We start from the raw sequence: 13,113 nt of genomic DNA, 5'->3' as shown, positions 1-13,113 counted from the left end.
TTTTATTATTAAGTAGCGAAGCTACTCTATAATTTATTTTGAATGTCCGTCAGTCTGTAACGGTATGGGGAAATTTATTTAGCTGTCATTAAAGCTATACTTCATATTTATTTTGACAACATTCTCATTATTATGGGGAAGATAAGAGTATTTGACATCCACTGTAGTCCGACTGTTTTGCAGCAGCTTTCTAGCCGCTTTTTACTTTTTTTTACTGATTTCCACATAAATTTGGTGTTTTCGGTCTGATTTTTAAAGGGAGGAGGCGGATGTTCCACATTTAGAAACCAAAAGTAAAACGTGCATGATCTCAGCCCATAAAAGAGTTACAGCTCTAAAATTCGGCACAGCAGTTGCTTTTGTGGAGGACAATATGGAACTCTGAAGAAACGACGGCGGAATCGCTGCTCCTGCCGAAAAACGCCGTTTCCCGCCGAATTTATTTTTGCCTTTTTTCGCCAAATTAGACAGTTCTTAATCATCTGAGATAAACTTTTTTTCTCATCGAAATTTCTCTTATATTTTCACGTGACACTTCTAATATTTCAAACATGTCAATATTAAAAAAAAAAATTGCAAAATATGAGCAAAATTTTTATGAAATAAAAAGTTTATCTCAGATGATTGAAAATTGTCTATTATGGCGAGAAAAGGCAAAAAAAATTCGGCGGGAGTGGCGGTTCCGCCGCCGTTTCTTCACAGTTCCATATGGTTCTCCACCAAAGCAACTGCTGTGCCGAATTTTAGAGCTGTAACTCTTATGGGCTGAGATCATGCACGTTTTACTTTTGGTTTCAAAATGTGGCACATCCGCCTCCCCCCTTTTTTGTAGTTAATAAAAAATCAGCTATTCAAAAAACAATGGAGGAATAATCCGGCTATATTGTTGGTTAGAAAGTACAGATGTTTTACATACCGTTTTGGTAACCAACATCTTTTTTTCAGTAGTGAAGCTACTCTATAATTCTCTTTGCCAGTCCGTCCGCAACGCTATGGGGGAAACGTGATTTTTTCAGCTCCTATTCAAGATAGACAGCTGAAATTTTTAGTAAAGATTCCTATAACATATATGCCCATCTTACATTTTCTCAACTTTTTTTCGTGATAGAGGACTGATATTTTCAGGGATTAATTAATTCTACATACTTCCACCAAGTTTCATCAAAATTTGTCTTCTAATTGCAGTGCTAGATCGATTCCCTGATTTTTAAGGTTTCTTGATTTCCCTATTTTATCAAGTTTAAATTTATTGTACGACACTGCTCTATATTATATTATTTCCCGAGATCCATTCACAATTTTTTATCTTCTCTACTTATGGATGTTGTCATCCTTGTTTACATCGGTGGGTGATGTACACCTTGCTAATCGTTACAAGCACAGCTACTTAATAAATATGTCATGTTTTCACCTCTGACAGTCTGTTCTACTGTTGATAATGTTACAAGTTACAACTAAAACTTTTAGGAATTCTTCAAAAATTTGAAAATGTTTTTATCTTGTAAAATTGCTGATGTAATAAAGCATAATTCTATTCTTAAATCTTACTTAATTTGTAAATTATAGATTAATTGCATCCGACAAATAAAACAAGGACAAAGCCCTGAAACGGTAGGACAAACAAACATTAACACTTGTAGAGTGTCAGAACTGAATAATCAGAATATAAATATATAAAAGTAGAAACAAAATTTTAGGTAAATTTGTTGAAAAACTTCTTAAATACATGATAATGTTTAAAAACATACTTACATTTTTAGGAATTGATTATATAGATGCTTTGCTTATAATATTGTACTTTGTTATCCTAGGAATCAGTACTCCAAAAATCAGATCAATCGAACGATTATCACATAAAAATAAGCCGTTAAAAAAGTCAAAAATTATGTTTAAAAAGAACGTAAGGACATTCTTGTAACGGTTATAGGGTTGCTACCTAACTATTACAGGAATCGCCATACAAAGTTTAAAATTGATAGGACAATTTTACCTTCCCTAAATCAACGAAAAGACCTAAATTACGGACGAACCGACCATAATTATAGAAAACCTCCGATTTTAATAAGAACTACAATTAATCAGTATTTATTATACTCAATTAAATATGTTTTTATATTATTGTTTATTTAAGAATATATTTCACAATAAAATTTTCCTAAATTGTAAATGATAGGAAGTAAATTTGTGAAATATTTTAACACTTCTCTGGTTTGTTATTCATTTGAAAGGTAATTCTTTTCCTTCTTTTTCTACATATTTTTCTATTGCTAGAACAATGCCTACTTTCCATGCATTTTTATTTTATGCCGGGCCAGTTTTCTGGTAATGGATCCGCAGATGTCACACTTATTTCTGGCTGCTGATATTCTTGGGCCAGGTTGTGGAGGGTTCTTTACTACAGGTATGTTTTTATGTAGAATATCATCTTCAATTAGGTTAAGAGCTCCTATAGATTTCTGTTCAGATAGAACACTGCCTTCTCTGTGCCTAGTCTGTGATTTTTTCTTTTATGCTGGCCCATGTGTTTTTTGGAAATCAAAGTTCCGCAGATATTACACTGTTTTCTGGCTGCTGAAGGTCCTCGGCTTGGTGATGGAGGGTTCTTTACAAGAGGTATATACTCATGAAGATTATCATCCTCAAGTAGGTTTAGGGCTCCTTTAGGTTGACTGAATGTTTCTAAATTCCCATCATGTACAATAATAGCAAACTTTGGTTGAGCTACCATGATTTTATCTCTACAAAATGTTTCATATTCATTTCGTTTCTCTTTACTGGCCTCAATTTCATATTGATTTCTTCTAATATAACTAAACTTTAAAAATATTAGAGCTTCCCCCCCCCCCCCCCCCGATCTTTTAATATGGGAATAGGGGCCCGATCTGTAAGGGTTAAAGAAAGGCTGCCGAGCCCTGTTTTTTTAAAGCAATTTAAGGAATTGTATGTTCTGCCTGAAGAAAAACTATTTAGTCACAAGTTTTCTGATATCTTGTGTTGGCTTTTATAATTACTAGCGGCTGCACCCCTAGAAACCTGTTTTTTTTTCTATTAAACCATGTCAGTCCAGTGGTTATGGATATCCTTCAGTACAGACAGACACACATAGATCCTGTATAAGGATAAAACATTTTAAAAATAATACTGGAGAAAAAACCAATGAATTTTGTAAAAACAATAATGTTTATACCTTTTTCCATCTATAAAAAAACAATGTTATATATAATTAAACAATATACAACGCAACCTCTGTTTAAATGAAATATATATAAAAGTTATGCCTAATCGCTCTTGGAATTATTTTTCATTGAATGATAAATAGAACAAAATAATGTAATCAAAAGCTTAAACTAATTATGTTTAGAATTGACCTAATAACTTTCTATTGCTGATTATACAGTTACTTCGCTTTCCTAATTGTACCTATCTGTTACAGATATCAACCCAATTTGAAATGGATATAGGACAATCCTAAATTGTAGAGCTATATCTGTTGAGATATTATTCCCATAATTTTTATTTTCTTATAGAATTGTATGTATATATGTATGCAGTGGCGTGCACAGTAGGGCGGGTTCATACCGGAATTAGACAAAGAGGGGAAGTGCAACAGATAAAACTAACTTAAATAAAATTTCTGACCGCAGCTTAAGATTTCATTCACTACTGATTGAGTTTTCATTTAAAGGGAAGCTTCAGATAGATCCCTGGGTAGTTTTAAGCTATCTTATTTTTAGGTTTAATTCTGAGGATGGTAGTAGGCTATTTTTCCCCTTATCCACCTCTTCGGTGCGCAGCCAAGGACGTTTAAGCTTTTTTATTTTTTTTTTTTGGGGGGGGGGGAATTGTAAATTTGGAGGAGGGGAGGTGGTAACCTTTTAATCTGGTAATCATAGAGGCAAGAAAGTCCAAGCTTTTTTTTATTTGGGAGGGGTGGGGGTTAAAAATTCAAATGAAAATTTTTCGTGAGGGTAATGAACCTCCCCCCCCCCCCCCAATTGTCCGTCCCTGTACGAAATGTACATTCCATGAATATTCTAATTAACAAAATTACTCAACCAATGCAATGAATATAGAATATACGAGGATATTATGACTGGGTAAAAATAGTCGTCAATTTAGATTTTTAACATGGATATCATTTATTGGTCAGTTCGTTTATCAATTAGGAGGGATGGGGTAAAGGGGGTGGATAGGGGGTATCATTATTTTAGATAGCTACGAGTATTACTTTATTATTGTACATGAAAATCTGGTGCAATATCCAAGTAATAATATATCGATTCCAATGCTCGTATTTTCATTGAACAATAACATGCCAAAAATCTAACACATATTAGAATTTTTATAACGACATAATAATTACTTTAAAAGCGTAACAACTATATAATTATTCCAAAAAAAGTCGACGTTTAGGCATATTGTTATGAGTGACGCATCTCTATAAGTATGAATATATTAAGCATCCTTTATATAAGTAATTAAGGTACACATCTGTAACTAAGCAATTTTTTAACTGATATTAAATATTCAACTCTACATTTGTTCTGGGCAACTGATTTAAAGAGCTTTTATGGATGTTGTCATACTTGTGTAATTTTATATGGATGAACGCGCATAGTAATATACTGGTATGATCTTGTTATATTTTATAGGATCCCAGTTTTATTTATACTTTCATAAACTAAGCATTTAAAATATATATAGCATTTAAAATTTTGAAGAAAAGGACATAAAACAAAGGTTGGTAAATAAAAGGGTAAAGAAGCGAAATATGACCCTATCAAACTGGGGAAATGCACAATTTTTTTAGCCCTCTAGCTCTAATAGGAACTGGGATAATAAGGGGAGATTACTTGATATGAATGTCGTCTTTGCATATTTTAAATTATGAAATACATTTTTAAGTGGTCGCATTCTAAAACTCAATTTTTTAAAATTCTTTTTCGTTCAGAAATTTTATCTGTTGCATATCCCCTCTTTGTCTAATTCCGATATGAACCCGCCCCAATACACATTCAGACAACAAGAGCTAATAAATTCTAAGATAAAAACATAAGAAAGCCTTATTCAAAATTGTAATTCATAAAAATAAACTTGTCACCTAATTGTTTTCCAAAAAATGTCTTGGTGTCTGTGGCTTAGAAAAAAAGAAAATAAGGATGACAACATCCATAAGTAGCGAAGTTAGGCATAACATAGATGAATAAGTGAATCATGGAGCAGACTAGAAAATTTCAGTGTTTTGAGTTTTTAATATTTAATTAAAAAACGTAAAAATTTCCAAAAAAATCTTCGAATTTTTTAATATATTTTACAATGTCATTATTGAAAAATATCAAACCAACCAACAATTTTAATCTACATAAGGGGTATTTTTGTCCATCATCATAGGGGATGTGTTGGTTGGTTGGATAACTTAAATATAGATGAAAGCCATGCTAAAATTATTCTACTATGACTATTCCATGGTAATTAAGAACAGTAACATTTTTAAAACTGTCATAATTATAACCGTACCAACACAGAATGCATTGAACCAATGATTGCGGAACTTTTTTTTATAATGAAAAGCTTTTACTTACATAAAAGTAACAGGATGTTTGTGTGCCTGTCTGTCACTTTGTAACGAATGATTTCGCTAACCGCTGAACCAATATAATACGTATTGTTTTCATAAGTCTTGATAAGGTTTTTAACTATTTAGGATGAGGGTCCTAAAATAATGAAAATTTCTCATTAAAATTAATTTATTTTTACTTAAAAAAAAACAAAATTGAAAGTTCGGAAGGACCGACTCACCCTTCCCCCCTTCCGACCCCCGCCCACCCTAGAGGCTTCTATGGCTTAGCCGCTATCATTTATGTGGATGCGGCACTAGCATCTATGAGCTCTGTATCCTAGGGTTGAGAAAATAGCCTAAAATCACTACAAGACTTAACCCTAAAATACAGTGGGGCCTCTATGAATCTTGCCTAAAATGGAGAAGCTGTTCAGTAGATATTGAGATCTTAAACTTCAGACAGAAAATCCTTATTACTTTATATAATGGGATACAATGATAATACAAATTGAGAAAGACTAAACTACATAACTTTTGTGTCACTTTTGAGGAAGACGATTGCATATGACGGGAAAGAAAAAGGGAAGTGGGGAAGAAAATCTCTTCAAAAGAGATGGGAGAAAAGGGACAAAAGTGACACAAAAGTTATGTAGTTAAGTCTTTCTCATACAAATTTTGTGAGATAACGTTTAACCATAAATCGGATGTTTTTTGATTCAACAAAGGACATGCATGAACGCGCATAGTTCATCAATGGATATAGAATACATAGGCGTCCAAGGGGGGGGGGGGTAATGGGGCGATTACCCCCCCCCCATTTAAAATTTACCCCTACCCTGGGGGTGCCGTAGGCACCCCCAACCATTTAGGACGGGGTATTTACCAAAATAGAAAATCTCTAACAAAAAAAATTTTTGGGCGCTTCGCGCCCATTTTTAATACTAAATTTTTGATAAAATTTATCTTACCCCCCCAAAAAATTTTACCCCGGGGGTAAATTTTTTTTTTTGGGGGGGGTAAACAAATTTTACCCCTGCCAACAGATTTCAGGGGGGGTAATTACCCCCCCAAGCAAATTTTACCCCCGGGGTAAAAATTTTGGAGGGGGGTAAAAAAAATTTGCGGTGCGCTTCTCGCGCCATTTTACCCCCCCCCCCAAAACCGAATTACCCCCCCCTTAAAAAAATTTTACCCCCCCCAAAATAAAAAGCTTGGACGCCCCTGATAGAATACATGGATATATTGTCAGGGGAAAATTTGTCGTCAATTTAGGTTTCTAACCTCGATCTCATTTATTGGTCAGTTTGTTTATCCAGTATGAGGGGTATATGGGTTATCATTATTTCAGCCAGCTGCAAGGATCTCTTTATCAGAGTACATGAAAATCTGTTGCAACATCCTCCTTATAATATATCGATTAGTTCATGGTATGATTGTCATATAGTGCGTCAGTCTGTTTATAACTTTTACAAGTTAAGGATTTAGAAATAGAATTCAAAAATCTGATATAGATAAAATGTTTTCAGTATGATTTGAAGACAAATTATATCCGTTGGATTAAAACCGGTTCTAACTCATACTGAAAAATCATGTATAGCAATGTATTACAGTGAATTTATTTTAAAACATTTTATGATCATTAATATTCCATTTTTAAATTTTTAAAGATGTTTCAAAATTTGACCAATAAGAAAAAACTAGTTCTTTTATCAGCGATGTTTCAATTTCTGGCTTTTTACAGTATACATCTGTATAAATCAAGTTACAGGTATAACAAGTGTTACATGTCTGCTAGTTATTGTTACATGTCAGCTAGCTTTTGTTACATGTCTGCTAGTTTTTGTTATATATTAGCTAGTTTTTGTTATGTGTCTGCTAGTTTTTGTTACATGTCTTCTAGTTTTTGTTACATGTCTAATAGTTTTGTTTCATTTCAGCTAGTTTTTGTTACATGTCTGTTAGTTTTTGTTACATGTCTGCTAGCTTTTGATACGTGTCTAATAGTTTTGTTACATGTCATCTAGTTGTTGTTACATGTCATCTAGTTATTGTTACATGTCTGCTAGTTTTTGTTACATTTCTGCTAGTTTTTGTTACAAGTCTAATAGTTTTGTTACATGTCATCTAGTTTTTGTTACATGTCATCTAGTTTTTTTTACATGTCTGCTAGTTTTATTACATATCAGCTAGGTTTTGTTACATGTCAGCTAGTTTTTGTTACATGTCGGATAGTTTTTGTTACATGTCAGTTAGTTTTTGTAACATGTCTGCTAGTTTTTGTTACAAGTCAGCTAGGTTTTGTTACATGTCTGCTAGTTTTTGTAACATGTCTGATAGTTTTTGTTACAAGTCAGCTATTTTTGTTACATGTCTGCTAGTTTTTTCACATGTCTGCTATTTTTTGTTACATGTGTGCTAGTTTGTATTACATATAAGCTAATTTTTGTTTAGGCCGCTAGTTTAAGATAAAGATAAATTTATCTTCTGACAATTGAATCTGGCACTTGAAATAATTGGATCATCAACATTTACTGAACACTATAATATGATTTTTTCCCAGTGTCATATCTAATTACAGAAAATTTATTTTACAAATTATAAGATGAAAATCATAATATTAATACTAGAGTTGTTAGCCCTATCCCTAAGCCCCTTCAGGGCAAACAAAACTGCAATTAGTATTAAATTTTTCATTTTATTATTTGCAGAAAGTTGTCTATAGTACATTTAAATAATTAACTATCATAATTTTAGTCTGAGAACACTAAAAGAAAAGAATAGAATTAATTTTAAAGATGGGAGAAAACAGCTGAGTAAACAGGTGAGAAATAATTAAATATATTTTATAAACTCATTTTTTTAAAGTATGCTATTTAAAAAAAAGTAAATGATAAACTGACTAAAAAATACATATATATATATTTCCAATAGAAACTTTACTTTTTTATCTAAAAATTTTTTTTAATATTGAACATCTTCTCAATAGTTTTCTTATCCATTAAATTAGATTTTCTGGATTTAGTTTGTTCATTCAGTGCATAATTTTATCTTCCTTCTTAATTTTCTTAGGTAAAGAAACCATACAATAAAACCCTACCAGCTAACTATTTAAGTGGTGGATGGACTGAAGTTGATATTTGGAGTATAGCAAGGTTTGCAAAATGGTGGCAAATTTACTAATAGATGTTTAATAGATTAATTAGTTCAAAATTTATGTTTTATTTTGATTAATTAACCAATTTAAAAGATATATAATTAAAGAAGAAGTCTATCTTCACTGAATATAATGATAAAGAATTCTTTGATGTTTGTTTGTCTCTCAAACTGTCAGAAAGTCTCAATCAGTTCATCACATAATTTATTATAATATCAAAGGGGTAGTTTCACGAAAATCGTCTTTTTAAATTGCATATATCACAAAAAGACAATTTTCAATTCTTAATATTTTCAAAACTACGTGGTAGAAAATTGAAATTCTTTCAAATATATGCCATATAAATATAGTTTAACCCATTAACTAGCAAAAAATATGCGGTGCACTAAATTAAGTTCAAATGCATTTCGTGAAACTACCCCTTTAGCTTTTCATATAAGTCTCGAGTAGATTTGGGCAATCATAAACTAATTTATTTATCAAATCTATTTCTATTCATTAAGACTTTATTTGCTACCATTAAATAATCAAAAAGGAAGAATGGAAGCCAACAGCCCCTGCTAAACATACCACTTCCTACTATACCTGAAGTACCTATAATACCAACTAGTCACAATGTAACCAAGTCAAAAGATCCATCATATCTAATCTACAATCAAGTGCCAAAATGTGGATCCTCTTCAGTTTTAGAAATCATAAATGATCTATCAGATGTAAATGAATTTGATGTGGAGGGCATGGCTCTAACCCATGCTCTGGATGATCAAGACATCCGAAGTATTATGTACACAATGCATGTTATGAAAGCAAAAGACAAGTTAGTTTGGAGCAGTCATTTTTATTATGTAGACTTTAACAAGTTTAATTTTAACCCAATATTGATGAATGTTGTGAGAGATCCAGTACAAAGAATGATTTCAAAGGAAATGCCAATATTACTATAGATTAAGTATTATCAAAAATGGTTTTTGAAATGTTATCCTCAGAGATTAGTGTAAATGATAGCTGCCTACTTTCTGTTGGGTGTGAGTCTGGTCCAAACCATGATTTACTAGAGACGTTAAAAATGGTACCCAATTCTGCTATGTCTGACACATGACATAAAAAGTGAGTAATGGGGGAATTCCTTGGTCCTTTAAACGGCGTAACCCATTACCATGCACTGTTGGGACTTCCAGACTTGGATGTTACTTAATCTAATGTCTGTGGGTGTTAAAACATTATTTAATACTTATATATGCGGGAACTTTTATTTAATGAAATCTTCCAATTTTTAACATTTACAAAACAACCTACTTTATTGCATCAAGATCCATGACAGACCTATATAGAAAATAAATGTCTAGATATGAGCTCAAGTTTTCCAAGCAAAAAATGTTTAAAACCCATAGTGCTCCAATAATCTGTAATAAACTCTCATTGACCAGAATGATAAGATCCATTATTTTACTGTATGAAGAATAAATTTATTTTTTTATTTCATGTTGCTATTTGAATTATATTGAAGTATTAAATTTCTATCAGGATGAAAATTTGAAATAAAAAATATTAAGATCCTAAAACAGTCAGGGAGAAGATAATGGAAGAATAGGGTCAATAGTCAGAATTAAGATAACCAAAAGAAAGTAAATAAAACATTAAATAAACCTAGCCAATAGCGAGATAATTATATCGAGCCCAACTCTAGTATCCCATAATAATCAGATGATGGTCTGTCTTCTCCAAGTAAGTTTAAATATAATCCTAAGTAAATTTATAATAGCATCCCACCCAAATGAGGTAATTGACCTCCTAGCTACTGTCTCTTATTGGTAATGTTATAGTTTTACTTTATGAGAGCTGAGAAGAGATGGAGGTATATCCTGGAGAGACCAGCACAAGCATGGTTCAATAAAACTCTGGAGGAGTGCTTATTTTCTGATGATCCAGAGTGTCAGGAATAGTAAATTACACTATTTTAGTTTAAGTTCTGCTATCACATTTCCAAGATGAAAATTTGGACCTATTTTTACTATATAAGTTATTAGGTTGAATGTTTATATTCCAATTGAGTGGTAGTAAGGTTTTAGTGTGATCTTTAAGATCTCTACAGAAAAAAAGATATCTCAATTTCAGAGTTCCTTCACACTGATCCTGGACAAGTTTTGAATTATTTTATTAAAAATTTAGAATATCCATAGAGGCAAAGGGCTTAAACAAGATAAGTTTTTACAAAACTATCTGTAAGTTTGGAGAATATCAAGAACTGATGATAACATATTTCTGTGGAAGAGCTTGGGAGTGTGGAAACAGGTAGAATATTGTAAAATTATTTATAATAAATTACAGTCTATGCACCTAGAGTCCTATGGGGGAAGAGAGGGAGTCAAACAACCTTTACTTCTAATTTCACCTTGAAAAAAAAGAATTTTATTTTAGAGGAGGGTTAAAGAAATTTCTGCTGGGTGGGTGGTGGTACAACAACAGTTATAAACGTTCTCAGGACCTATGAGAAGCTACTCTGTAAAGGAGAATCATATCACTTCAGCAGTTAGAGAGACTCTTTGGTATAGACAGATAGACATCATGTTACTTTTATGTAAGGATATAGATCTTAAAGGAACCCTGCAAGAAATACCCTGATTTAACTGCTTAAAGCCTGCCATGAGTAGACCCAATACCCAAAATTTGAAGCCTCCAGCTTTAATAACAAATAAGTTACAGACATTTCAAAATGATTCTTTCAGTACAATGAAAATTTTGAAAGATTTTCATTGTACAAATAGAAAATTTCAATATTAAATTACGTCGTCTGGAAGCCAAATTTAAAGCTTATCTTTGTCAGAAACTTATACTGTCAGTAACTGATAACATTTATACAATAAAAACATCCCATTTTATAGTCAAAATGTCTTTAAAATTTGGTTCAAATTGTGTTTGGAAGCGTAAAATTATACTGATAAAAAATTAAACTAATGTAAGTAATACAGATGCTCAGCTGTGATTGGTTGTTCAGCGGGCTTAGTGTAGAATCAGGATTCTGATTGGCTTGAAATCCTAGAGACTGGCATTCTCACGCTACAGTACTCTCAATACAACGCAAATTAAACTGAATTTTTAAAAATGAATTTGACTATAATGAAGAGTGTTTTTATTGTAAAAATGTTATCAGTTACTGGCATCCTAAGTTTCTGCCAAAAATAAGCTTATAATTTTCTTTCTAGGCGAAATATTTTAATAATGAAAATTCTTTTATTAGCAGTGAAAACTTTAAAAATTTTCATTGTACTAAAAATATGATTTTAAAATGTCTATAACTTTATTGTTTTTGAAGCTGGAGGCTTCAAATGTTAGGTATTGGGTCTACTCGTGGCAGTCTTTCAGCAGTTAAAGCGGTATATTTCTTGCATGGTTCCTTTAAACACAACAAGAATATTTGATAATGGTGAATGAAATATTAAAACCCTTCTCTATTTTTATACCTTTAAACATACAAACAAAAGTTATGAAAAGATGAAGTACAATATTTGTAGAATGGCTAATTTTCATTTGTTTTCACTTTTTTTGTTTAGCAAATCTCTGGATGCTCTACAATTGGCCAAGAAGCATATAGAAGAAGAATACAGTGTGGTTGGAATTCTAGAAGATTTTGCCAATACTATGGTCTTACTTGAACATTATATACCAGGAATACAGATATATCTAATTCTATATCACCACAGTGCGTAAGAAGGTGCTTTGACTTCTGTGTCAGAACCTAAATTGGGACATACTGCATTTCATTACCCTAGGTTGGGTAACTTAATTTCAATTTTCAATAAAATCTAAAATGCAGCCGTTTTTGAGAAAATTAGATTTGAAAATTTCAAGTTCAATTTTCATCCCCTAGAAGTTACCGCATTTACATGACAAGAAAAGCAAAGATTATTTATTTAAAATTTTGAACAAGTTTGCTGTTATAAAGTTCTTCTTAAAATCACTCCTGAAGTGAGTTGATTCATGGCCATTTTTATCAGTTGCTTTGCTAAGGTCACGGAAATTCAGCCTCAAATAAATCATATATTGAGATGTTTTATGAAAGACTTTATAAAAGCAAACTTGTTCAAAATTTTAAATAAATAAATTTTGCTTTTCTTGTCATGAAAATGCGGTAACTCCTATGGGATGAAAATTGAACTTGAAATTTTCAAATCTAATTTCCTCAAAAACGGCTGCATTTTAGATTTTATTGAAAATTGAAATTAAGTTACCTAACCTAGGGTAATGAAATGCACTATGTCCCAATTTAGGTTCTGACACAAAAGTCAAAGCACCTTCGAACGCACTGTGTCACATCATAATCCTACTAAAGTTGCTGATAAATATAGGTAGAAATATAGTTTGATTGGAATAAATAATTTTAAAAAATTAAGTTTTCAAT

General features: G+C 31.9%; 2 protein-coding genes across 2 annotated transcripts; both read left to right on the top strand.

Annotated features, from left to right (window-relative positions):
- Positions 1 to 7,031: 7,031 nt before the first annotated feature.
- On the top strand, positions 7,032 to 9,658 carry LOC145322972 (uncharacterized). Its single transcript, XM_080165360.1, has 4 exons — positions 7,032 to 7,328; positions 8,315 to 8,381; positions 8,630 to 8,712; positions 9,250 to 9,658. The coding sequence occupies exons 1-4, from the start codon at positions 7,228 to 7,230 to the stop codon at positions 9,656 to 9,658; spliced, it is 660 nt and encodes a 219-aa protein (XP_080021486.1). The 5' UTR covers positions 7,032 to 7,227.
- Positions 9,659 to 10,534: 876 nt separating this feature from the next.
- LOC145322970 (heparan sulfate 2-O-sulfotransferase 1-like) lies at positions 10,535 to 12,422 on the top strand. Its single transcript, XM_080165359.1, has 3 exons — positions 10,535 to 10,651; positions 10,942 to 11,006; positions 12,266 to 12,422. The coding sequence occupies exons 1-3, from the start codon at positions 10,547 to 10,549 to the stop codon at positions 12,420 to 12,422; spliced, it is 327 nt and encodes a 108-aa protein (XP_080021485.1). The 5' UTR covers positions 10,535 to 10,546.
- Positions 12,423 to 13,113: the final 691 nt, after the last annotated feature.

This window comes from Acartia tonsa, chromosome 6 (genome assembly GCF_053477335.1).
Source record: "Acartia tonsa isolate MP-2025a chromosome 6, ASM5347733v1, whole genome shotgun sequence".
NCBI lineage: Eukaryota > Metazoa > Arthropoda > Copepoda > Calanoida > Acartiidae > Acartia > Acartia tonsa.
The sequence above is the reverse complement of the archived record's forward strand: the minus strand, read 5'-3'. Positions and strand labels throughout refer to the sequence as shown.